General features: G+C 38.4%; 1 protein-coding gene across 1 annotated transcript in view; it reads left to right on the top strand.

Moving 5' to 3' along the window:
- Positions 1–26,060, top strand: part of EML6 (EMAP like 6) — a 260,325-nt gene that overhangs the window by 143,309 nt on the left and 90,956 nt on the right. Inside the window, exons 9-16 of the mRNA XM_081264735.1 lie at positions 1,999–2,136; positions 3,783–4,039; positions 7,718–7,930; positions 12,287–12,454; positions 13,392–13,498; positions 15,863–15,981; positions 18,471–18,657; positions 20,269–20,374. Of these exons, the coding sequence (XP_081120861.1) occupies positions 1,999–2,136; positions 3,783–4,039; positions 7,718–7,930; positions 12,287–12,454; positions 13,392–13,498; positions 15,863–15,981; positions 18,471–18,657; positions 20,269–20,374 (1,295 nt within the window). The remainder of the gene's footprint in view (positions 1–1,998; positions 2,137–3,782; positions 4,040–7,717; positions 7,931–12,286; positions 12,455–13,391; positions 13,499–15,862; positions 15,982–18,470; positions 18,658–20,268; positions 20,375–26,060) is intronic.

Genomic DNA, 26,060 nt, shown 5'->3' with positions numbered 1-26,060 from the left:
ACTGTGCCACATCCCCAGTCCATATATATATATATATATATATATATATATATATATATATTTTTTTTTTTTTTTATTTAGAGACAGGGTCTCACTAAGTTGCTGAGGCTGGCTCTGAATTCAAAATCCTCCTGCCTCAGCCTCCCCAGCCTCTGGGATTACAGGCATGTACCACCAAGCCCAGCTTTCTTTGTAAATTTGAGATGAAATTTTGAACATTGTTTTCAAATCCAAAGTGAAGGCTAATTTCCAAAAAGGTGCACAGTGTTATTAGTGCCTTCAAAGTTCTTGCTGTGATTCATCTATTCTTTGAGAGCTCAATGTTTGGGAAAAATTCGTATGCCATCAGGATCCTGATGATTATTGAAGGAATGACTATATGACTTAAACATTTGAGACTAAGATTATTGCACTGATTTCAAAATTTAGGTATTTATTCTAAGCTTTAAATATGCTTAATAATAGACTACAGAGAGGAAGAGAATGATTGATTGATTGTTTTTCTGGATTTTAACAGCTGAAACAGAACACTGTCAACTAGAGTAAAGGTCACTGCTTTTTCCCACTTATTCTGTATGTTTATGATTCTAATCAAGATACAGTCTGCTCATTTCTGTTTTTTAGTGTCTGCCAAGTATGAAAGCCGCATTCATCTCAGGAAGGTAGAGACAGTTACTCATGTAATGAGTGCTTATTTGACTTATGCTACTGGTGACTCCCTTCTTTTTATTCCTGTACTCTGAGTTTTTGCCAAGTAGCCAAAACAATGCCATAAACTCATTCAAATACCTGTGTAATTTGTTCGCTCCCATTCAGAAAGGAAGGACTTCAGAAGGTCCTGGGCTTTCGTATTTTAAGAATCGTATTGAGTCTTAGAACTGTGAGCTCCTTGAGGAGCCCTGGCTGCAGAATCTGTTTTATTCCCCCTTAATCATTAACTTGACTAAAACTTTAAATGCTGTGTTACCTTGAGTTTTGAAATTTAGGAAGGGGAAAAGTCAATTTCTTGAAGGGTTATCTTGGCAGCTTTCTAGGGCTTTCTATACCATTTACTGGGAAGGGATGGGTTCTTCAGCCCACTAAAGCAAAGCTTACATTGCTTAAAATAGTACAAGGCTAAAAACAGCCCGGGATGATGAATAATGGATGAGGTATTGAGAGACTATCATAAGCTTTAGGCCAAACAGTAAAGGCTGCCTAAGGGACCATGAACTGTTCATTAAGCAACCCCACATTGTAGGGGGTGTGCCTGCCTCTCCTGATGGCAGATGATACTTGGGAAAGTGCCACCTGTTACTCACTCTTGCCCTTCTGTTGCAGGACGATAGGGTTTCCATCCCCCTAGCAGATATTGTTGTTTGGTTGTTAAGATTCTTGAAGTCCTGACAGGTTGGATGTCATAATTATAACATGGAAACCCTTATTTGAATTTCATAAATATTTTTCTGTGGTTCACTTAGTTTGAGATGCCTGGATTAGGTGTTCTGGAGATGGGAATACGTGTAGTCGGCTCTGCTCAGAGATCAAGTAGTTGCACTTATCATTTCTCCAGCAGTGGCTGTGCTCACTGGCCATGAGCACCATGAAGTGTCCCCCCACAAATAGTGGATCCTTTAGTAGTGGGTCATCCAAGGACCTTGAGTGATAGCTATGACTATATACAACCAACTTTGGAGCCATCCTGGATAAGGGGAACCATTCATTCTTAGATTCGCTTTCTTTCCAGGGAGGCCAACAAATGTGTTTCAGTCTGTATGTGCTCAAATATCAGTTACTAGAGCGGTACTCACATATACTTTTTTTTCTAAGTGGTACTTAGGGATTTGAACCCAAGGTCCCACACGTGCTAGGCAAGTGCTCTGCCACTGAGCTACATCCCCAGCCCACATATTTTTAAATTAACAATAAAAGCATTAGTATGGTCTTTTCCTATAATGTGATTAACAATGTGACTCTGAGACGTTGGTCTGGCTTTACTCTTACTTGCTCTTGGCGTAGGCTGTGGAGCCTGGCTGACCATGCCTTGATCGCTCGCTGTAACATGGAGGAAGCAGTCCGCAGTGTTGCCTTCAGCCCCGACGGGTCCCAGCTGGCCCTGGGCATGAAGGACGGCTCTTTCATCGTTCTTCGAGTCAGGTATGTGCCAGTTCTGAAAATGGTTTTTAGAGATGCTCTTTTGTTAGAAGCCAAGATTCTCCTGGTCATAACATATGCCAGGACTTTAGGAAGCATATTTACCCTTTCAAATAGGAGTACCATTGTGCCTCAATTCCCTACCTATAATTCTGAAGTCCAAAACACTATGAAAATCCAAATTTCTTGTTAATTTAGAGCCTAATCCAACGAACTGATGTGAGGCTATTTACAGTCTCTAGGAATAATAACATGTTATGTTATCTGCTAAAAAAAAAAAATGTGTTTAACTCAGGTGCTGTCCCAGACCAGCATATTAACCTTTCTAAAATCCAATGAAGAACCATTTTCCAAGCACATCTGATCCCAATGGCCTTCAGATAAGAGATCATGGGCTTTGTAGTTAAGCCAACAAAAGAGGAAGGAAGAATAAAGCAGCATCCAACAGCACTAGATATTTTTATAGGTGGACTTGAATGAAAGATTACTTCCATCCAAAATTGACACTAAAATGAAATATTTCCTTGCTAACATCCTCCATTATTTTTATTGGACAAACATTATGACCCATCCTTGTAAGTCCTCTGAATACATTGTTTGCTTGGCTCACACATTTTGTGCTTACAGAAAAGAAATGCATCTGTAAATTACTGCATGTTCTGCAAAGAGAGAATGCGATATGGCCTTGAAGAATGCTCTTGGACAGTTGATCACACTGCATTCTCATTGCCAGCCACACATAACTCATTACCAAACTGGTGGGCAACATTTTATTCCTCTGCTTAGTGATAAGATGGATAATTACTAGATCTCCTTTATGATAAATTTCCCAAGTCCAAGCCAGAAAGCCTACACAATCTATTTTATGACATTAGAGTAAACTAGAGTGCCACTAATAAATGATAGCAGGGATTATTATGGAGAAGCAAATATTTGTTATTTGTGCATTCAGTTTGTTTTGGAGTTGATGAAACCATCTTTAATGGCTTGGGAGACCTGTCAGTCAAAATCCTGTCTCATGGTTGGAGGAAAAAAAATTCAGTGAGCTTTCCAATGTGGACAGAAATGCTTCAAAGAATCTTGTCAGCAAGCATCCAAAAGGGCCCAGTGATTCAGTGTATTCATTATTGACCTTTCATAGTGACTATTAAATGATATAATAATTTAACACTTACATAGATAATTTCTTCTGCTTTTTGGACTGACTTTTTACAGCAATAAGCCTTAAGTATAACAGTCAGGAGCTTGTCATTCTTCAAGTATAAAAACAATGTTTTATTTTCATGCCAGCCTTGATACATTTTGCCTTTCTCCAGGACATATTTAAAAAATAATTTTTAAAATCCCAATGTTTTAAATAAAAGTTTTAGGGAAAAAATATATAACTGAATAGAAAAGAAAAAATGCTTTGTATTACAGTTTTCTGTATTTACTTTAAAAACCCAAAATGTTTCAAGTATTTATTTTCATAAACGTGTCATAGATTTGAAATAATGTTTCGTGTCTTTCCTCAGAAGTTAATATTTTCATTCTCTTTTCTCTTCCTTTTGAAACCTTTTTTCCTCCTTTGAGATGTGTATTTTAAAATATCAATTGGGTTTTCTAATTCTCAATTTTATGCTTATCACTTGGCATTTTGACTCTTACAGAGATATGACAGAAGTGGTTCACATCAAGGATCGGAAAGAAGTCATTCATGAAATGAAATTTTCTCCTGATGGTTCTTACCTCGCAGTGGGATCCAATGATGGCCCAGTGGACATCTACGCAGTTGCCCAGCGGTACAAGAAAATAGGAGAATGCAACAAGTCCCTTAGCTTCATTACACACATTGACTGGTCCTTGGATAGTAAATACTTGCAAACTAATGATGGTGCAGGAGATCGATTGTTCTACAAAATGCCATGTGAGTCATACGTAGTCACTGGGTGTTTGTGAAAAGCAAACTTTCAACTACATGAAGAAAATGTAAGAGAATATCCTTATGATCTCAAGGCAGGGAATGTTCTCCTAAATAAGATCCCCAAATCATAAATCCTCAAAGAAAAAGTTAATGAATTGAAACACATTAAAATAAAAAAAAATATTAACTACACAAGTAAAGAGACCCTGAGTTAAAATTTAAAAACAAGGAATAAATGAGGCATAAATCCTTGCAGTTGTTGTAATGGACAAGGAATATTTGTCTAGAATATGTAAAGAATGCCATAAGTTAAGTGTAAGGGCCAGACATGGTAGCCCACACTTATAAAACCAGTGACTCTAGAGGCTGAGGTAGGAGGATCTCAAGTTCAAGGCCAGCCCTGGCAACTTAGCAAGACCCTATCTCAAAGGGGCGGGGATGTGGCTCAGTGGTAAAGCGCCTCTGAGTTCAATCCCCAGTACCCACTGCCATTTCCCCCCCCAAAAAAAAGCTAAGGGAAAATACTAGAAAAAAATGTACAACTCTTAAATGACCGATGAACATCTGATAAGGAATCGGAGATGTGATAATTTTGACAATGAGAAACCATTTTACACTATGTAGACTGGCAGAAAAAAAAGTCAATATTAAATGATGAGAAGAGGGGGAATGGAAACTACACACACTACTATTGGGAACATGCACAAAGCCACGTGCACAGAATGTTTATTGTAGCAGTATGCATGAGAGCCAGAAATGAGCAGTTCCCAAGTGATGATCAGCATGAGGAGGGTTTAATTAAATATGGGACAGTCACATAATGGAATGTTAGAAAGACCTTAAACTGGAGCAATTTGTGTCAATGAGGGTAGATCTCAAAAATAAACTGCTGAGCAAGTGAAAGTGGCAGAATGATATGTGCAGTGTATGATCACTTATATAAATAGGACAAATTTGATATATGATTTTTGGCTGCATACATATTATTAGTAATATGTTTTAGAAATGAGTGGGAATAATAAACACCTAATTCAGGGTGCTGGTTACCTTTAAAAAAAACAGTGAAATAAGATTGGTCCATACTTTTCTATATACTTGTAACATTTTACAATTTTTTAAAGTGGACACAACCTGAAATAATTGTACGGCCAACGTCCCAGTATTCGAAGGTTCATGACCCATTTAGTTCATTATCCAAGTCTTTGATGTATTGGCTGTTCCCTCTTCCTTCTTTGTTCCTGCTCTTTGCCCATTTCATTTTTTCATTAATGCATCTCTAAAAGGTTGAATAAATGGCAGTAATGCAAAATAGTCATAATGTCTCTATTAGTGCATTGCACACAGTTCAGCAGAATCAGAAATGAATAAAAATGAGCTGGAGGTGTAATCTGTGGGTTTCAGTTGCCAGACAGTAGCACCCCATCATATCCCCGATACCAAGAGTAGCTGGCTCTAGAAGAAGGGCCTATTAAAACTCTAGACAGGCTGGCCCTGGGAAATTAGAAACTGCCTCTGGAGCCAGCCTAGAGCTCATGCACAGGACCTCAAGATTAGAATGACTCCTCAAAGATTTGAGGATCATCGTGTCAATTACTTTGATTGCTTTAGTCCCAAATATGTGTTCTCTATAATTAGGACCCTTTATTATATGAGTATTTGGTGAAATATGCTCATTGGGATTATAAAAAGTCACAATTTTTTATTGTGACCACGTATAAGAGATTTGTCTGACATAATGCTAATTTAGTAACACTTAGTTTGTAATACTGAGTGTCTTAAAAGGTGAATTACTGCATTATAATCTTTGATGATTTTTAATGTAAGAGGAAAAAAATTAATAGTACTCTTGACCTCAGATAACTACATTTTGTCTTAAATCTTTTATTAAAAAATTATTTACCATAAAATAATGTGTAACATAACTGAGTTTCTGTCTTACAAATTCATCAATGTACCATTATTAGGTATGTATTTCTTTGTGTCTGCACTCTTTGCTTGATATTATTATATATATATATATATTTTTTTTTTCCATAGTGTGGAAACATGGAACACATTTGTCATTTGCAATAACAAAATAATATCCTTCTCAGTGATGATATCATTATTTACTTTATCATTCTATTATTGGCTGTTTGGGCTATTTCTGGTTTCTTTGCTCATCCAGATAGTGCAGTTCCAAATACTTCTTGTATATGTGTGATTTTTCTCTTCAGAGTTACTTCCTGGCAGTGTTTTCTCCAAAGAAAGAACACTGGGCCAAGGATTATGTTCCAAATAACTATAAACTCTGATTCTATTGTCACTTTTTAATATTCAATGATCAAAGTTTAATTTTGTTAAAATCATAATATTCCACAGTGTATTTGCAGATTCAGAATAATTAGGTCAAAATCCCAATGTTATTTTAAAGAAATTGGTCAACTGAAACTAATAATCATAAAGTGCAAAAGAAAGCAAATAAGCAAATCAATATTGAAGTAAAAAAACAAAACTGACTTTTGTTAAAAATATTTGTTGCAAGGAAAGATGTGTGTAGGATATTGAACTTAGGGTAATTATTTTTAAGTTTACTGATTAGTGTTTTACTCAGCTTTTTCTTTTAATCACAGCTTTTTCACTGCTGTGATTAAAAGACCTGATAAGAACAATTTTGGAGAAGGAAAAGTTTATTTGGGGATTCACAGTGTCAGAGGTCATTCCTTGGGGCTCAAGGTGAAGTAGTACATCATGGCAGAGGGAAGCGGCTCACATGATGATCAGACATCAGAGACTCCACTTACCAGATACAAAATATTAACCCCAAAGGAACACCCCCAATAACCCACCTCCTCCAGCTACACTCTACCTGCCTTCAGTTACCATTCAGTTAATTCTATCAGGATTAATACACTGATTGGGTTAACTCAATCATTTCTTCTCTAAACTTTCTTGCATTTTCTCATACATGAGCTTTTGGGAGACACATCACATCTAAACCATAACAAGTAGCATTCCCTGTACCTGAAGATTCTAATGTCTTTTTAAATGAATTTTTACATAATAAGGTTACAGTCAAGAATTTTGGGTTGCCAATTTGACCATGCACAATTGATATACCAGGGCATCTGTGCTCACAGATATTTTATTTGAAAGTATTATAGAGGATATCAAGAAGTATGCTTCATTTTATTGATTATGAATTTTAAGACGGTGTGTGACTAAGTATTTCTCAAACGTTGCTTTGTTGTTTTCCCCCATGTGCTTTCTGTGGATCTCACATTAGCTGCTGCTGCTGGAAATGGATTGTTCCCTAAGTTTGGGGACATACCCAGAAGGAGTCTCAAGACTGTTTCCCCTGACCAACTATACTTATTTCAATTTTAGATTTAAGTAATAAGTCTAGTATTTTAAAAAACTATAGAAGCAGGGTTTTTTTTAATTGCTTGTAAGCATCCCTAAAGCATAAAAAATTGAAGTTTAGGATAAACCTAGCAAAATGTTGATTCAGAGTGGTAACACATAATTTACTGATTTCATCAACAATACAAAGCATAATATCACCTATATCTAAGTAGTTACAGACAAGTAAATATTAGTTGTTTGAGACATTACATTTAAAAAGGGCTATAAAGTTTAATAAGAAAAATGAACAAAGTAGAGTATGTTTTTTTATGTAAATGTAGCATTTATTGTTTTCAGCTGGGAAGCCTTTAACAAGTAAAGAAGAAATCAAAGGGATTCCCTGGGCATCCTGGACATGTGTGAAAGGGCCTGAAGTGAGTGGAATTTGGCCCAAATACACTGAGGTTACTGACATCAACTCTGTGGATGCAAATTATAACAGCTCAGTGCTGGTGTCTGGAGATGATTTCGGACTGGTCAAGTTGTTTAAATTTCCTTGTCTCAAGAAAGGTAAGGCTAAGAGGGGTGTTTCATTGGATAAAGATTTACTCTGGATTGGAAATGCACTACGAGTAAGGCTTATGTTCTTGGTGTCTATTCAGCAGACTCATTTTCTCTCAGATGTGTGTAGTTACTCTGTAGCAGTTTTTTCTAGCCGCTGAGAGGGTGAGTTGTCAAGGTCACCTTTGTTTCTTTGTTTGCCATCATAAGACACATGCTTTTGCAAATTTAAGCTGGAATTCATTGATTTAATACCATTTTGTGCTTCATAAGCCTGGTGTTTCACAGTTCAGACAATCTTATTTTTATTTATACTTATGTAAATATTCATAACTTAAATTCCATATATTTCCATTAGAATATTATAAAGTTTTTTTATGCTTCCTAGCTACTTGTGCATATATATGGAAAGGCAAACCAAATCTTTTAACATAATTAAAATCTGAAAGGAATTCTTCTGGTGACAATGTATTTTATCTCTTGTCCCAGCACTAATTTTGCAAACCAGATTTGCAAAACTATGATGAATTTTTGAGAGGGAAGTTGAGTTCAAAACAACCTTCCCTGTCATGTTATGTTGTTGAAATCGTGTCACTTCAATTATGTGGCCCCTGTAGACTTCAAGTGACTGAATTAACCATATAATGACCCTTTCCTCCTCTTTTGCAAGTTTAGACAAAGCCCTCACACAAGCTCTTCTGAGACTCCTCTGCTGTTTCCTGAAACTATGATCCTACAGCAGTAATCAGCAGGGAACATGCTGCTGCCTGAAAACTCTTTCACTTGAACGATTTTTAAATTAAGCAAGGAAGGAATTGAAAAATATAATCAGAAAGTCATTGTCAGCTGACAGTTTTGAAGCAGTGACAATCATGGTACAAAATGGAGCATAAAACACCTAGCAAACCCACCGTCCCTTACAATTGACAAAATAGCCATCAGTTTAAAATATTTGAGGCACAAAATTACCTCAACGTGCCCGATTCAAACTTTCCATCTCTCCCCCTAATGGCCCATGTGAGTAATGGGGCGTGTCTGGTTAGACTGAGTAATGTACTTGTAGAGGAAAAGTTAGGCAAGTTAGAAGGTGCCTGGGAATTCAGGATCCAAAAGAAACATCATTGAGGTCAGAAGCATTGCCACTGGTCTCCAGAGTCAGAACTGGGGAGTGACATGAATGGAATGAGAGTTGGCATCTCCTGTGCATCCCCTTGTAGGGTGGACTGGGGTGTGCAAAATAGCAATCGAGGAGTGGGACTTTGATTGGAGCTGAGAAAGGGTGAGTAATCCTGTTGAAATGAGGCACTCTTTGGTGAAAAGTTACCCTGTGGGTGAGGCACACAGGGCCTCCAAGTGAAGAGAGATGGACAGTGCGGTGACAGTGTGGGGAGAGCAGCGAGACCCACCTCAGCATCGAAGTACTCATACCCTCTTAGCAAAGTAACTTGTTTTACTTTTCATGACACATGGCATTTGAGGCTCATTATAAGATTTATAAACTGTCAAGTTCTTGTGTCTTTTTCTTTGGGCTAATAAAAGCGTGTTGGAGTTGTTGATAGGAATAGTAGTTGTTAGAACTCATCCCCTAACCAAGGGTACCAGAGACACACATTTCTCCTGAGTTTTTTTATTTTTTGGTAGGGGCTACTGGGGATTGAACTAAGAGACACTCAACCGCTGAGCCACATCCCCAGCCCTATTTTGTATTTTATTTAGAAACAGGGTCTCACTGAGTTGCTTAGCACTTCGCTGTTACTAAGGCTCGCTTTGAACCCATGATCCCCCTGCCTCAGTCTCCTGAGCTGCTGGAATTACGGGCATGTGCCACCGTGCCCTGGTCCCACTGAGTTTTGAACCTATGAAAAGACAAAGATGAGTAGAGGCTGATGACGGTGAGAAAGTGTGGGAGCCTAAACAAGTTTTGTAGTTTTCTATTGTGATGAAATAAAACTCACAACCCAGTTAATTTGACACATTGGGGAATGCATATATGTCTGTATTCTGTGGTCCAGCAGCTAAATGTGTTTTTCAGTTAATGGAAATTACTGAATCGATGTTATTTTTACACAGCCAAAGCACTTCATTTTTTCTTACTTTGGCAATTTTCAAATCTTAAGATAATTAACATCAACGCTGACAGTTTTCTTTGGTGCCACTTAGACTGCTTGCTCTTTGACACTGACGTGAACAACCAACTCCATTTCCCATGACAAATGAGCTAGGTAGTGTGGACTTCGGTTGCAGAAACCTGGGACCTTGGGGAGAGAGTGTCAGCCTTCACCACACTTGGGTGGGGTTGGTTTAGAGCAGGACAGAATGGCTTGAGCACAGTGAATGAGGGAGAGTTGTGTACCAGGAAGATGGAGAGGGCCCGTGGGCTGTGTCGTGAAGGTCCCTGTAGCCACTACTGAAAATCAGGCCTCACTCTGAAAAATCACTGAGGATTTTAAGTGGAGGACAGACGGGACCAATGTAAGTATTTAAAAGACCACTTTGGTATTGTGTGAAATAGGTTAGGCCCCACCAAAAAGGTGATGTGGCTGAGAACAGATACAAAGAGTGTTCCAGACAGAGGAAACAGCAAGTACGAGACTTAGAGGCAGAGTGCCTGGCACTCTTGAGGAATAGAAAAGGGGCCGGTATGCCTGTAGCAGAGTAGGCGAGGGAAGGATAGGGAAGAAGATAGAAGCAGAGAGGTAACGCATAAATACTAATGGCAGAATGCGTCTGCAGGTTCTACCTCCAGCCTGCCACATATTAGTTATTTATTAATTATTAATAAGCATTAAATATCTTTTATTATGTATTACCTATTATTTCATAACAGCTCCTCCCTCAAATTTAACAGCTCAAATGAAAAAATATATCACAAGTGGTGGGGGGGATGAGATCAGGGATTCATGAGCCGCTTAGCTGGGTGGTTCAAGTTCAAGATGTGGGAGGTTGCATCATCTGAAAGCTAGACAGAGGATCCATTTCCTCTCACTTGCATGGCTCTTGGGTGGAGACCTCGGTTTCTTGCTACAAGAGCTGCTGGGTAGAGTGCTTGAGTGTCCTTACAACATGGCGTAATCCAAGAACAACAGCACAGGAATCTGCATTGCCTTTGATGGCCTTCTTTTGGATGTCACACAGCCTCTTTTTGCCATATTCTATTTGTTTTTACTTGTATCAAAGAATTCTTGGACTATTTTCAAACCACTTTGAAAAGACAGGTTAAATGATCCTGTACAGACGTTAGTATAGTAAAGGATAACCCCTCACTTTAGGATCTACAGAGGTACAGGAAGGATATACCTCTTTTCCCAATTATTGAATTTTCATCCAGCATTTCCAGCTGACCCTAGTTGAAACAGTTTGACTTTGTTGCCAAAATTGATTTAGGCAAATGTTTGAAATAAGCAACCTTGCTTTTGAGACACAGTGCTTTCTTTGTGGCAGTATTTCTGTAATCTTTTTTTGGGGGGTGGGGGTGTAGGGGAGTGTACAGGGGGGCTGAGAAAATAGGGCTTACTTGGTCAGACATGCCCTCAAGAAAGGGACCTGCAGTAGTCATTTTCACCTACGTATAAAATGAAATCATGGTATCTCTGGTGGATATTTGAATTTTAAGTATGTGATAGTTGAATGGGATGACCTTTTCCCTCCTCTGAAAAGGATTTCATTTAGAGGATCTTCAAGAGTTAGAAGTGTTTTCAAAGTAGGGATGAGGAGCTGATGATCTTCTGAAATCTCCCATAGTATGTAGTTCTAAGCCTCCACATGAAATGGACCCAGCTCATTACCACCAGGGCCTTTATCCTGCTGTGTTCTGAGTATACACTGGAGTCTTTCTTGCAAAAGTTCAACCACAGATATACTTCAAATAGGTTTTTCTATTGCACTCACTACTGGGACTGGTGTTTACTGAATAAAGCAACCAATTTAAAAGAAAAGTAATTCATTCTCACAGCTAAGTCTATGTAACCCCAATAATAATAATAATAATAATTTGATTATTTTCACAGAATTATTTCCTGCTTCCCTGTGATGTAAAACATGTAGTCCTTTACTACCATTTAAATAAGAATGTGTAAGATGTTCATTCTTGATCAAGAATTATTTTCAGAATCAGTGATAATAATAAGCATTGTTTGGAACAGGTTTTAGTTACAGAGCTTAAATCTAAGAATCAGCTTCAGATTGATCCATATTGAAAAAATTAAAGTGTCTTTTAGAGTATTTGCTTGCTTATTATAATATGTAAGCCTGAAAATAACTTTATGATATATTTTAAAATTTTGCTTGATATGAATAGGAATGTGATTTCTTTTTTAACCAGTATGTTTTTGGCATAACTAATCTTCTAAAAAAATCTTTTTTCAGGAGCCAAATTTAGAAAGTATGTGGGCCATTCTGCACACGTCACAAACGTCCGCTGGTCCCATGACTGTCAGTGGGTGTTAAGTACGGGAGGGGCTGACCACTCAGTTTTCCAGTGGAGGTTTATTCCAGAAGGTGTCAGCAACGGCATGCTGGAAACTGCTCCCCAGGGTAAAAACCACTCATAACTTTTCCATGTCTGTTTATTTTTCAATGAACTTTTCAAGGAATGTTCTAATGTCTGTTGCAGAGGTCAAGCGTTCAAAGCAATTTTGATAAAATTTATTCCTATAATAAACTTTGAATTTTTTTTAAAAAGAAAAGCTTTTGAGATTAATATAGGTCAGATCATTTCCTTCAAAGGATTTTGCTTACACCAAATAACAAGTTGAAGACTTAGGTTTATATGAAAAATTGACCTTTGAAGATAGCATAAAAGTGCACTTGGCCACCTCCTTGGTATGATTGTAATGGATGGTGTGCCTACTCCATCAGGCTGCGGGCTGACAGGGTAATCTTGGAATGGAAGTCGTCACAGATTGGGTTCCAAGAATGTCTCACAATTTTGGGGCTCCTGTGTTCCAGTTCAGCAGCTGTGTCATATTTTTAGTTACATCTACTGTGATGTCCACACAGTGAGCAGATGACCCAATGAACAACAATTTGAGCAAATGTGTTTATTGGGAAGGATTCTGCAGTGGTTTTGACCATGGCAATTACCAGCACTTGGTGGAATACTAAGCAGAAGAGGATCTTTATTAAAGTCAGCAGCTGGATTTCCTTTTGCTCCAGCTTTTCCTTTTTACCAAAGTAAAAACTCTGGTAAAACTTGCTGCTTTTACATTTTTAAAATCCAGGGATCCTACTGTCTAATAAAAGGAAACATGTTCTGTCTGCTTGGGAGACTGTTTTCCCAGAAGAAGTGAAGGGCAGGCCAAAGTTAGCCAAATGATGAAAGTAGGAGGTGGTGTTTTCAGGAATCTGTATTAAATTAAAACTACAGTGCAAATATTTATTAACTAGGATAGAAGAAAGAAAATATTTCCAATAACATTTTTAGCTATTTAAAGTCTCAAGATTTTTGCTTGTTTGTGGATTATTTCTGCAGAAGGTGGCACCGACTCCTACAGCGAAGAATCTGATTCAGATTTATCTGATGTGCCCGAGCTGGACTCTGATATTGAGCAAGAAACTCAAATCAATTATGATCGCCAGGTCAGTATGAAGGAGCAATAAAAAAATGTGTAACCTGGAGCCTGGATCTCCTTAGATCTGGACATTGCTGAAAATGGCCGGGACTTACGTAGAAGAGAATAATGCCAAAAATAAGAAAAATTGACTACTTCTTGCCTTTAAATGCAATCTTAAAATAAACCATTTGCCTTTTTAGATCATTAAAAACGTTAAGTGGAAGGTAGTTGCAAAGTTCCAAAACTGAGCCCATAATAGTTGGGCTTTTTGCCCAGTGTCTTCCATCTAAAACTTATAAATTTATAAATATATATGCATATATATATTTGGGGGGTGGCTATTAGGGATGGAACTCAGGGGCACTCAACCACTGAGCCATATCTCTAGCCCTCCGCCCCCCCCCCCTTTTTTTGGTATTAAGAGACAGGGTCTCACTGAGTTGCTTAGTGCCTAGTTGTTGCTGAGGCTGGCTTTGAACTTATGACCCTCCCCTCCTGAGCCACTGGGATTACAGTTGTGTGCCACTGCACCCAGCTAAAACTTATAACTGTTTTTTTTCAGAACAAAGAAATATCAGCACTTGGTGGCATGTTAAGCAGAAGATAATCTTTATTAAAGTCAGCAACTTGTTAAGCTACAAGTTTTTCATTTTCTTAGTAAATTGTGAAAGCTTATATTTTCAGGATGAGTACCTGTAAGATAGTTTGCACATGGCTATTATCCTCATTGGTCCCCTAACTTATGGCAACCATTGTCCATTTAATTAAAGTAAAAGCAAAATTACAACATGCATTCTTTCTCCAGTCAGATCATATCTCATAGAGAAGTTGGTCAGTTGCCTGCAGTTTTCTTGGAAGTTGACATTTCATCACTGTTTAGCACTAAAGAGTGATTTTTAAAGAAAACAGTCTTTCAGAGGAATCTGGACACTCACCACCTTGTCATGGTGATGTCCATAGGGTTTGTTTTCTTCTCTGTCATTTTTAAAGGTATGTTAAGCAGATTCTATACATGAATGTGAACTGAATAAGATGTCAGATTTCAGTGTTGTCCAGATAGGCAGGTGGCAGCTACTGTGCACCTGAGAGGTTAGGGGATCTGCCCACTTCCACATCACCGTCCTCTTAGCATAAGAGTGCTGGGAGGTGGTATTAGCCAAATTCTATTGTTACTTTGTGTGCATGAATGAATATGTAATAACAAATCACATCATTATGTACAACTATAATGCACCAATAAAAAATGTGGAAAGGTGGGGAAAAGGAATCCTGATCTAGGTTTCTCTCCAAAGCATATATTCTGTGCACTACTTGGTTTGCCTCTATATCAGCACTGGATTTACTGCTTTTCAAATGATTACACTTTTTCCTGCCTATAATCATCACTCACTGATTTCGTGTTTGAAAAATTGGATTAGTTCAAAGGCGGTCCAACTTATGGTTCCAGTCAAGTTCGTGATTAAATCAGCTGGACTACGTATTGATGGATGCATTATGCAGTACCACCACTGAAGAGATGGATTTGAAGGGAAATGATTAACGTGGGACTATCAGGCAAACACTAAACAACATACCCTGACATCAAGGGGTAATGAAATTTAAGCAAAGTGAATGTTAGATTTAGGGGGCGAAGCCATTTTGCTTAGATGGACAGTTTTTATTTAATGAAATGATGGTAGTAAAAAACGAAAAGATATGATGGTATTGAAATGCATGCCCAGGACTTATGGATTCTCCCTGACATCTTATCTGTCAGTGCTTTTACCTATTATTTGGTTTTATGCTCTCGGCATTCCTGAGTTATTCCTGAGCAGGGACTTTCATTCTGTTCTACAGATGGGAAATCGAGGCCCATAGAAGCTACAAGACTTGATCAAATAAGCAGCAGAAATACCCTAGGATTTAGTGCTAGGAAGTAAATAATTGACCTGGTAAAACATCATGATCTAAGGATCTGGTCTGTCAGGATGTGTGAGGCCATGAAAGGAAGAGAATTCCAGAGGGCAATCCGAGGGGAAAAAATGACTCAAAAATGACCCATTTTGCAAATGTCAGAATCAAGAGACTTCTTACTTCAGAAGAAGTAAAAATATATTTTATTGAAAATTTATTTTGTTTACTAATATATCAACTTAGTATATTTTTTCTGGATATAATATACCTAAGAAAAATAATAACAAATAAGAGGGGAAGACATTACTTAAAATTCCAGTCATTTGGAAAATATTTCATGTTATTTTGCTCATTAAGAGGAAATAGTATTCAATACTACGTCTTATGTTTTCAAAACCATTTATTGAAGCTTCAATCCATGCAACAATGTCAAGATGTTGATGTTTTGAAACCTGGAAAAGGCATCTTAGAGGAATGACTCTGTTGTACTTTTCAGGTTTACAAAGAAGATCTACCTCAGCTAAAGCAACAAAGTAAAGAGAAAAACCATGCAGTGCCCTTCCTCAAACGGGAGAAGGCTCCTGAGGATAGCTTGAAGCTCCAGTTCATACACGGGTGGGTGGCCTGCCCTGGGCACCTGTGCTCCTTCGTTATCTCTGCCGAGCCTGTCATCAGCCTTACCTCCAAGATAAAGAGGTCCCTCTTTCTGGTGCCTTGTACCCAGTTTGCTCACAGACCTGGGGCTAACGTTTTAGCTGTGACCCTTTCCAGTTTCCTCAGTGCGCCGGGGCCATCACACAGTGGTGGTCACTAGGCTTAGTGTTCTTCCCATAGATCTGTGGCAGCTGGTCACGGCCATCCCTGTTTCCTCTCTCCCCCAATCCCCTGTTCTGTTTGGCTGGCGTTAGTTTAGGACAGTAAATTCTCAAATATTGTTCTCACATATGCCTAAAATGATTTTAAATTTTGTAAAATTGTTTATGACTTTGTCCATTTGAAGTCTACCCCTGAAAGTTTTCAATGTAAGTTTAAATGGTGGAGAAAAATATTATATAAACATTCACACCAGTCATCTGAGTGAACCCAGAGGAACTTAAATGCCAAAATACTTCATGGACTTTTAAAATTGATAACGGGGAATGAACAATGCTTCTACCACAGAATACTTTATATATCATTTATATTTCTACTTATACTCCTCTCTCCATTCTAACCCTTTCATAAAATTTTACCTTAACATTTTTTTTTTTTGCTTGAGTCTTTTTAACTGTACCAGGAGAAAAAAGTCTACACATTCAACTAAAATTTCATTTCTTGTGACCATAACTCTGTGAAATACGTATCCACTGCCCCACATGGCTAGCAAGCACTTCAAATATAGTTAGTCCGAAATGAGATATGCTGTGTGGGTAAGACACCTATTTTAAAGGCTTAGGATGAAAAAAAGAAGATAGAATATCTCATTAAAATATTTTTATATCATATTTTAAATGGAAATGTGTTAGGTTAAAAATATATCTTAAAATAAATTTCATTTTTAAAAATTTTGTGTGTATAATACTAGGGATTGAACCCAAGGGTACTTTACCACTGAACTATAATCCCAGCCCTTTTTATTTCTTTTCTTTCTTTCTTTTTTTTTTTTTTTAATTTTGAGACAGGGTCTCACTAAATTGCTGAGGCTGGCCTCAAACTTGTGATCCTCCTACTTCAGCCTTCTGAGTTTCAAGGATTGCAGACATGTGCCACCACACCTGGATATTTTTATTATTTTTAATATGGCAACTAGAAAACTTGACTATGTGGCTTGCATTGTATTTCTATTAGACAATGCAGTTCTGTTACTTTTTTAGATTGAATTGTTATAATTATTAGTAAAAATGACCAAATCAATATAAAAATATTATAAACTATGATAATTGTTAAGCACCAAAAACTTTATTAGATTTATTTCAAAGAGATGAATTGTTTTCTATTCAGTTATCTGTGCATGTAGATTACTCATTGCTAGAATGTGGCATGTTTTTTCTTTTTATAGATGTAAACACTGAGTTTATTCTCATAAATAAATGAGAATGGGAGCTAGGGTTGTAGCTCAATGGTAGAGCACTTGCCTAGCACATGTGAGGCACTGGATTTGAGCCTCAGCACCACATAAAAATATATAAATAAAGGTAACATGTCCATGTGTAACTTAAAAAAATTTTTTTTTAAGTAAGTGAGAATGGAAGTGATTTTTATCATGGCAATGTTGTTCAGTTCTTTATAAACTATTTTTGAATTATAGACCCCCCAAATCATTTTTTTTTTTTTTTGGTACCAGGGTTTGAACTCAGGGAACTCAGGGGCACTCAACCACTGAGCCACACCCCCCGCCCTATTTTGTATTTTATTTAGAGACAGGGTCTCACTGAGTTGCTTAGCACCTCACTTTTGCTGAAACTGTCTTTGAACTTGGGATCTTCCTCCCTCAGCCTCCCAAGCTGCTGGGATTACAGGTGTGTACCACCATGCCCGGCTCCAAAATCACATTTTGATTTTGATATATCACAAGAAATAGTGACCCATCAGCTAACAATTCAGTTAAGTCTCTGATCAGTTTTGTTATGAAGCAAAAACATTGGAAATCACTTGTACAAAAGGGTCTCTTGGCAATAATTAAAGAGTTTTCCCTTAATTATTTTGAATTGTCTGTTTTGGTATCCCGGAAGGTTCTGTGTCCCAGAGTAATACACCATGCTGTGATTCCACATGGAGGAGAGAAATGGCTTCTTGAAGTGAGAGGGAGGACATCGTGGGAGGAGAGATGGGGAGGGAAGGCCTGTGCCTAATAACCACAGGCCTGTTCTAAGATCAGTTTTAAGAAAGAGCATACACAGTAGCTGAGGATCCTGAAACGGCTCTGTCAAAATGATCAGTGCCCATGTGCCTCCTAGAAAGTCATCCCAGGCCTTTAGGGGTCCTTGTACCCCATTTGACATTTCTAGCCTGTGGAGACACGTGGGGTTCCACTTGCATCCATGTGTTTGGTTTGCCTCTGATAACTCCTACAATGTTCAGTTTCTGTTCATTCAACCCTGTCATGTCTTGGACTTGTGCTTCAGTTACAGAGGCTACGACTGTAGAAACAATCTGTTCTACACACAAGCTGGGGAGGTGGTCTACCACATTGCCGCAGTTGCAGTCGTGTACAACAGGCAACAGCATTCCCAGAGGCTGTACCTGGGGCATGATGATGATATTCTGAGCCTGACCATCCATCCGGTGAAGGACTACGTGGCCACTGGACAGGTATGTATCTCTCCTCCAAGACTGAGGGCCTCACCCAAGAGAGAGGGCATTCATGTGAACATGAATCCAGTTTACGTCTTAGAAATGCAAAGAAGAAAAAAAAATACTTGGTAGAAGTAAACAAGAGGCAGGAAGCTAAGGAATCAGTGAATGTAGGATTGTTTCAGATGTGGTTTCATATCTGGGGTGCATGAGATCCAAGCCTGAGATTGAGAGCATGAAGGGAGTCAAATCCCAGAAATGTCCATTTTTGAGAGAGAAACATCCATAGCTTTAGTATTTTTTTTATAAAGAGATTATAATCTCCCGGAGGTATGAACCACTTGTCTCCATGCTGATTTGCTGCCCCTCCAGCCGCAAATTAGAGAAGCTCTGCTGTGAGTTAGTAAATCTTACAACTGATTGAGCATTACTTTGCCTTCTCACCGGCACTTATTTTCTTGTCTGTCTCACAAATGGATGAAGCTTATCTCAGGGGTATTTAATAACTTATCTTTGAAAGTAAAAATCAGAGATTGGTTCTTGGCACTCACCTGCAAGGAGGTAGGACACTCAGTATTGCAACTGGTGAGAGGCAAAGAGGAAGCCAGCAGCCATTGCTGGGGGAGGGGGGCTGGACCTCCATAGACCAGTGTAGGAGTTGCCTGAGTTCTACTCAGTTATGTCTATGGCTTAACCTCGAGTTTTCTCTTTTGGAGTCATCAGATTCAACAGTCATGTGTCTCCCCACCCCCACCCCCCCTGTACTGTAAGTGAGAAAAACTACTTTGCTATTATAATTTGCTCTGTTGTTGAACCTCACATGATAAAAGCTTATAACCTTGCAAGGACAATCTATCTCAATGACACAGAGTCAAGCTATGAAACTTATTTCTCAGTAAGGGTCAGGGCCAGCCTTCTAGAGGTGGGTGAAATCATTGAGAATGGGTAAAGAAATTCTTTTTTTTTTTTAAATATTTTTAGTCGTAGATGGACACAATACCTTTATTTTATTTATTTCCATGTGCTGATGAGGACTGAGCCACAACCCCAGCTTGGTAGAGGAACTCTTTATAGTGACCTGACAGCACCCAGGTGAATTTCTTGCCTGAGAAGTGGACTCCTTACTTGTGACATTGAGAAGGCAGGAGAGGGAAAAGTAGAAGTAACTGACAGAAAGCTTGAGTGGCTGGATGCAATGGTGCATGCCTGTAATTCCAGTATCTAGGAGGCTGAGGCAGGAGGATCACAGGTTCAAGGCTAGCCTCAGAAACTTAGCAAGAACCCACCTCAAAATAAAAAGGGTTAGGGATATAGCTCAGTTATAGAGTGCCTCTGAGTTCAAAAAGATGGGGAAGTACAACTGGACATTTGAAGTGGGGTCCTGAAAGTCCCTTAACTTGGAGCCACACACCAGGACGGGCTTTGTTGGAATCCAACTTGGTGCCAAGACAAGCCTTAGATGCTTCAGGCTTCAATTTCCTCATCTGGAAAATAATAAAGTGGATCAAATTATTTCCAAAATCTTCCCACTTTTTAAATAACATGCATTTCTTTTCTAAGCAGTACTTGACTCTAAGGAACCAAATTGTATTTCATAAATTGTTTATAACACTCATCCTGTTGTTTAAGGTTGGAAGAGATGCTGCTATTCATGTGTGGGACACACAGACTCTAAAATGTTTGTCACTATTGAAAGGACAACATCAGAGAGGAGTGTGTGCGCTCGATTTTTCAGGTGAGCACCAGTTTTTCATTAGAGCCATTGACAGATGAGCCTACATTTAATTTTATTTTCAAGTACTTGGTTGAGTTCTATCTGTAATGAGGTATGCTCTCCGTGTGTCAACTACACAATCTGAGGCTGGGAGTCATATTGTGAATACCTCACCCAAAAATGTGGCCTTTAGATTACACATCCTTTCCTTGTCTTCCGAATTTCCTCTCCCAAGTCATTACCCAGAGCTCACACTGAGTTCTGTGTTTACTTGAGCAATTTGAAATCCAGAGCAGCTGTTGCCATTGGAAGTCTTAGTTGCAAATGTCTGGCAGTGACTCAGAACATCAATTTCATCTCCAGATAAGTGGGAGCATGTTGTTTCTGCCTTGAAATATAAAGAACCATAAGGGAGGCTGCAAATCCTTTGCAGAGGAGCACTTTATAGTATTAGTATTTTAGAAATAAATTTCATGTTGAAAAATGAGAACTAAAGCTTTTCTCTCCTCGATTTAAAATTTGAACACAGTATTTATAAAAATACTAATTGACGAATGCAATTTCTTTTATTCAAGTGGGAATTTATAAAAGCCCTTTTACAGTCATTAAAAAAAAATAAGTTTGCAAAAGGAAAAAGACAGAAAAACAATTAACTTGCTTCTTGTGTCCCCAAAGAGAAAAAAGAGAGATGATGCCAATATGCAATGTAAGTGTTTTTTACACTAGAATTCAAGATTGAGGATCTATCATGAAATATGTTAGTACATACACATTTTTAATCATTTCAATTATAGGGATTAGTAGGAAAGAAATCCTAAACCATCTATGTAAAACTGAATTTTCTAAATACCATCCAGGTGTTTACATTTGGAAGTGATGCTGTTATTCAATGTGTGCATGGTAGGTCTATCTCTAAATCCCATGGCTCTACAACCTCTTTCCCCTGTAGGTCCCTCCCTCTCTGTTCCCTTTGAGCCAGCCCTCGCCTCCTCTCGTCTGCCCATAGTAATGCCATAGGCTTGGATTCCATCCCTGCTCATTCTGGAAGCATATTTACCGCTGCTGCCATCGACTCCCCAGGCTGAAAGTGCTTGGCTTTTCCTGATCTGGCCTCAACCTTCTCCTGCAGCATTTTCACTCACTCACCCATTCTTGCTCCTCCACATTCACTTCACTGCAGAATCTCCATTCACGCCAGTCCTCCCCTACCTCTCTTCAACCATCAGGCCTTTCCCATATGTCCATTCAAGTCCCACCATCATTTAAGACCAACTGAATGTTTTCTCCTACATCCTTCAAGGCAGAAATAACCTGTCCTCCTTCTGTAAACTGTAGTTCATTGTTGTCATTGCTTTGGTAGCACCTGTCAGAGTCCTTGTAGTACTGCCCTCCTTTGCCCTCACACACAGTAAGCTAACAGGGGCAGGAGAGCCCTCTGTATTTTCCCACCACACATTGCAGTATTATAGACATAGAAGCCATTCAAAAAATGCTGTAAATGAATAAACAAATGAGATCTTGCTTAATGAGCTTTGCCTTACCTCTCACTGTTACTTCTAGAACTTCACATTGTAAATCATGTTGAATGACAAATATTTGCATTCCCTGACCAGTGCCACACAGGCGGTATTTTGTTTTGGTAACATGCACATTCTTAACGTCCTGCAAACTACTCAACAAATCTGAATTGTTATGTCATTGTTAAGAGTTATTCACTACCTTCTTTGGCTATTAAGTTAGTAAAATTAAGGCTCAATAGTTTGTGCCTACACTGGTGGGTATATGATAGAAGGAGTTAGGAGTGTGGAGGTAGAAAGAGCTGCCCAACCATGCCTACCTACAAGCTTAATGCAGGGGTGACACCCTTGATAAACAGTGAATACAAAGTCCTTTGAAAGTTTTGATGGACATGCAATTTTAAAGTAGGTGTGCCTTGTATCATTGATAAGGCAGTAAAATCTAAAAAGAAACTATAATTTTTGTTTGTATGTGACTCTATCCTAAAGATGAATGAATTCCCTCTGCTTCCCCACACCCCAGCCCAAATCTTATTCCTCAATGGCTGAACTACCTTCTTCCTAAAATTGATTTTTCTATTGGCTACATATGTATATGTAAGTATACTTCAGAAGAGTAGTGAGGTACCCACTAAAGTACCAAAATTAAATAAAACTAACAAACTGGGTCGTGGCACACACCTGTAATCCCTGTGACTGTGGAGGCTGAGGCAGGAGGATTGCATGTTTGAGGCCAGTCTCTGCAAATTAGCAAGACCCTGTCTCAAAAAATAAAAAGAACTGGGGATGTAGCTCAGTGGCAAAGTGCCCCTCAATTCAATCCCGAGAATCAAAAACAAATAACAGCCAGGCACGGTGGCACATGCCTGTAATCCTAGCAGCTTGGGAGGCTGAGGCAAGAGGATCAAGAGTTAAAAGCCAGCCTCAGCAACAGGGAGGTATACTAAGCAACTCAGTGAGACCCTGTCTCTAAATAAAATACAAAATAGGGCTGGGGATGTGGCTCAGTGTCTGAGTGCCTCGGAGTTCAATCTCCAGTACCCAATAAATAAATAAATAAACAAGTAAATAAAAAAACCTAATGGTAACAGGATTATGAAAATCCAGTATATCCATGTTTTGGTGACATTGGAAATTGACTCAGTATTTCTAGCAAACAATTTGTCAGTGTTTAATAAGAACTGTGATTTACAATGTCAAGTATGCAAACTGTATTTCTTGCATATTTTTATGTATCAAGTAAAAAGAATAAATTGAACTCAAAATAGCATCCATCACTGATTTTACATGAAAATGTGTGTGTTCACATATAGAGTAGCAAATTTTGAATAAAATAAATAGAATATAATCATTAGACTATTTCTTCTATAGAATTGATTAGTGTTCTGGGTTTTATATTTAGAAGACTCAAAAGAACTCAGAGTTCCAATACCTTTAGAGAAAAGGATGAGCAGAGTCTTGATCGAAGACATTTATTATGAGATGAATTGGTAGTGATGAGCTGGTACCCCAGTAGCTTGCCTCTACATTTTAGGGAGCTCACCCCTCTCCTGGGCCTATTAGTTTTAGAGAATAAAGAGCAAGAGATTGAGTTTAGAAATCCCTCCCTCAGAAGGCCACCCTTCAAATGATTGTCTGGGTAAGGAAACCAAATACCCTAGGAAGAGAGAGAGAAGCTGATTCTCTCCCTGCTTGTATCATGAGCAAAAAAGAAATTCTTAGATATGAAATATTTCTTTATAAGAGGAGCTTTTCAGCCTTAATAAGAAAGTCTATTTTCCAGATAACAATCACTAGGGAAAGGCCCATTTATTCAGCAAATATATTATTTTTGATCATGGAGAATTAAGTTTTTGCTTTAGTGGTTAAGAATGATGTTCATACATCAATAGTAGAAAGGAATCTAGTTGGTGGTTTTGGAAAGCAACTAATAGGAAGGACTATTCAGGAAAGCGTCCACCCAGGTCTGTTGTGTGTGATTCATCGCCACAAATGGTTACATACAGATGATTACTGATAGTTGATGGATCCTTGAGTTCCTATGGCAAGGCTTGAAAGAGTCGCAGTCTCTTTGGTTTAATTTTTCTATTAATAGCATTTTATGTTATAACAATGTAACTTTAGACTTAGATCTCTTAGCCAAGACTGGAGATGGCGAGTTTGGTGGCATGCCCTGTCTGACAGTCAACAGTGGCAGATCCAGAGATAGAACCCAGGTCTCCTGGCTCTCAGTCCAGTATGATATCCACCAGACCCAGGTTTGTCAGCTGGCAAGAGGTATGCAGAGAATTCTCTATTCTTGGTCTCTGGGACTTCTCCTGCCCCCTGCCTTCCACCAGAGCATTGGGTGAGCTCACTCATTTCTCCACTTCACATCCCCACCAGCAGGTGTCTCCAGCTGTCCTTTCCATCCTCAAGGTTAAATGTGGAGAAGTACCAGGATGCACAGAAACTACCACTGGAACAGTCCCCTTGCCCAGTGAAAAGAGACCCCTGTTTTGGAACAGCCCTGAATCACACACTGATCTGAAGTAGGAACAGGGGCAACTCTACCTCCCTTGTGGAAACTGATAGAAAGTGGGTAGCTAAGTCCAAATCACAAGACACTGTTTAACCACGTAAACGAGGCACCCACAGAACGCTCATTGGTTATCTGGCTGGTAGCCCATCTATGTGCCTCAGTAGCCCTACAGCCACCTGTCTTTTATGAGTCATCTCCTTTTGGGGGTCTCACAGAGACCTGCTAATAGTACTTTGCCTTTTGTTAGAGAAATAAACTGTCCTGGAAATATAAAGCAGACAAATGATGTGAAAACAAGACAACAAATAAACATTTACACAAAAGTATTTTGTCTATTCTTGGCCACTTTTCCAAAGCAAACAAAAGACATTTTAACCAAAAATCCCTTGCAATATGATCCATAATTCTGGATTACATGGACAGGAGTGAATGTATATTAACTAGCTCACTTAAGGGAGCAGCTTTTTTAACTCTTGGATTTATTATCACTTTCTAAGGAAAGGGGAATCCATCTTTGTTTTTGTGCTAATGGTAGCAAAAGTGCTTCCCCATGAATAGAAGGCCATATTAAAATTCAGCCACATAAATACTTTCTAGCCTGAATATCATATGTATGTGTGTGTGTGTGTGTGTGTGTGTGTGTATATATTAAAACATTTATGAACTAATACTAATTTCCATAAGAGCACATCTAAGACTAACCTGATTTCATTGTGTTCAGTTATAGAAACCTATGCATTTTTTATGAGCTCAGAATAGGAGAACCAACTTGTAATTGTCTGAATAAAAAATTTCTTTCTAATTTGCCCTTTACTGTTGACATTAAGTGCCTTAGAATTATTTCTGGACTATGTCACAACCATCCATAATTAATACACACTGTGACTGGAAATATTTGAGAGGACATTACCTAGACTCTAAAAATATGGCCAAAAATTTTTAAAAAAGGGAACAATAGATATTCAAAGCTAAGGTCAAGCCTCTGCAGGGGAAATGAAAACCAAGAAGAAAATAAAAAGGTAAACAATCATATTCCAAACTCTGTGACATGCAGAAATAGTTTACGCCTGCAGAATTCAAGAACAAGTTACCATTTCTGAAAAGAGGTGTGGCTATTGAGGTACCTCTGGGATGGTACCGTTTCTCCTGTTGCTATCTATAATCAGGATACTCTTGTGGGGGGTCAAGGTGGTATAATTGTGAAGATAAACTAATTGAGCCTTGTAGAAATTCTAAAAATCTCCTCCCTGCTGTTCCCACATTAGCTTACTGTTTAGCCTTCTTCATAATAAAACCTAAAAAACTTGGTGTGAATATACTTTGTATACAATCAGAGATATGAAAATTGTGCTCTATATGTATAATAAGAATTGTAATGCATTCCGCTCTCATATATAAATTTCTAAAATTAATTTAAAAATTGTCATTTTAAATATGCAAATGCTTGTATCCCATGAAGGGCATATTAATATAGCTCCATGGTTTTGAAAAGACAGCCTGAGAGCTAGAGACATAGCTCAGTGGCAGAGTTTCTGCCTAGCATGCACAAGGTCCTGTGTTCAATCCCTAGCAACACCCCCCCACACACACACACACACATGCACACAAAGATAGCCTAAAGTATAGAATTAATGAATATTAAAAAAAGACATTGAATATTTGTGCAGTG

The sequence above is a fragment of the Spermophilus citellus genome, assembly GCF_964194105.1.
Source record: "Spermophilus citellus genome assembly, chromosome: 13".
Taxonomy (NCBI): Eukaryota; Metazoa; Chordata; class Mammalia; order Rodentia; family Sciuridae; genus Spermophilus; species Spermophilus citellus.
The sequence above is the reverse complement of the archived record's forward strand: the minus strand, read 5'-3'. Positions and strand labels throughout refer to the sequence as shown.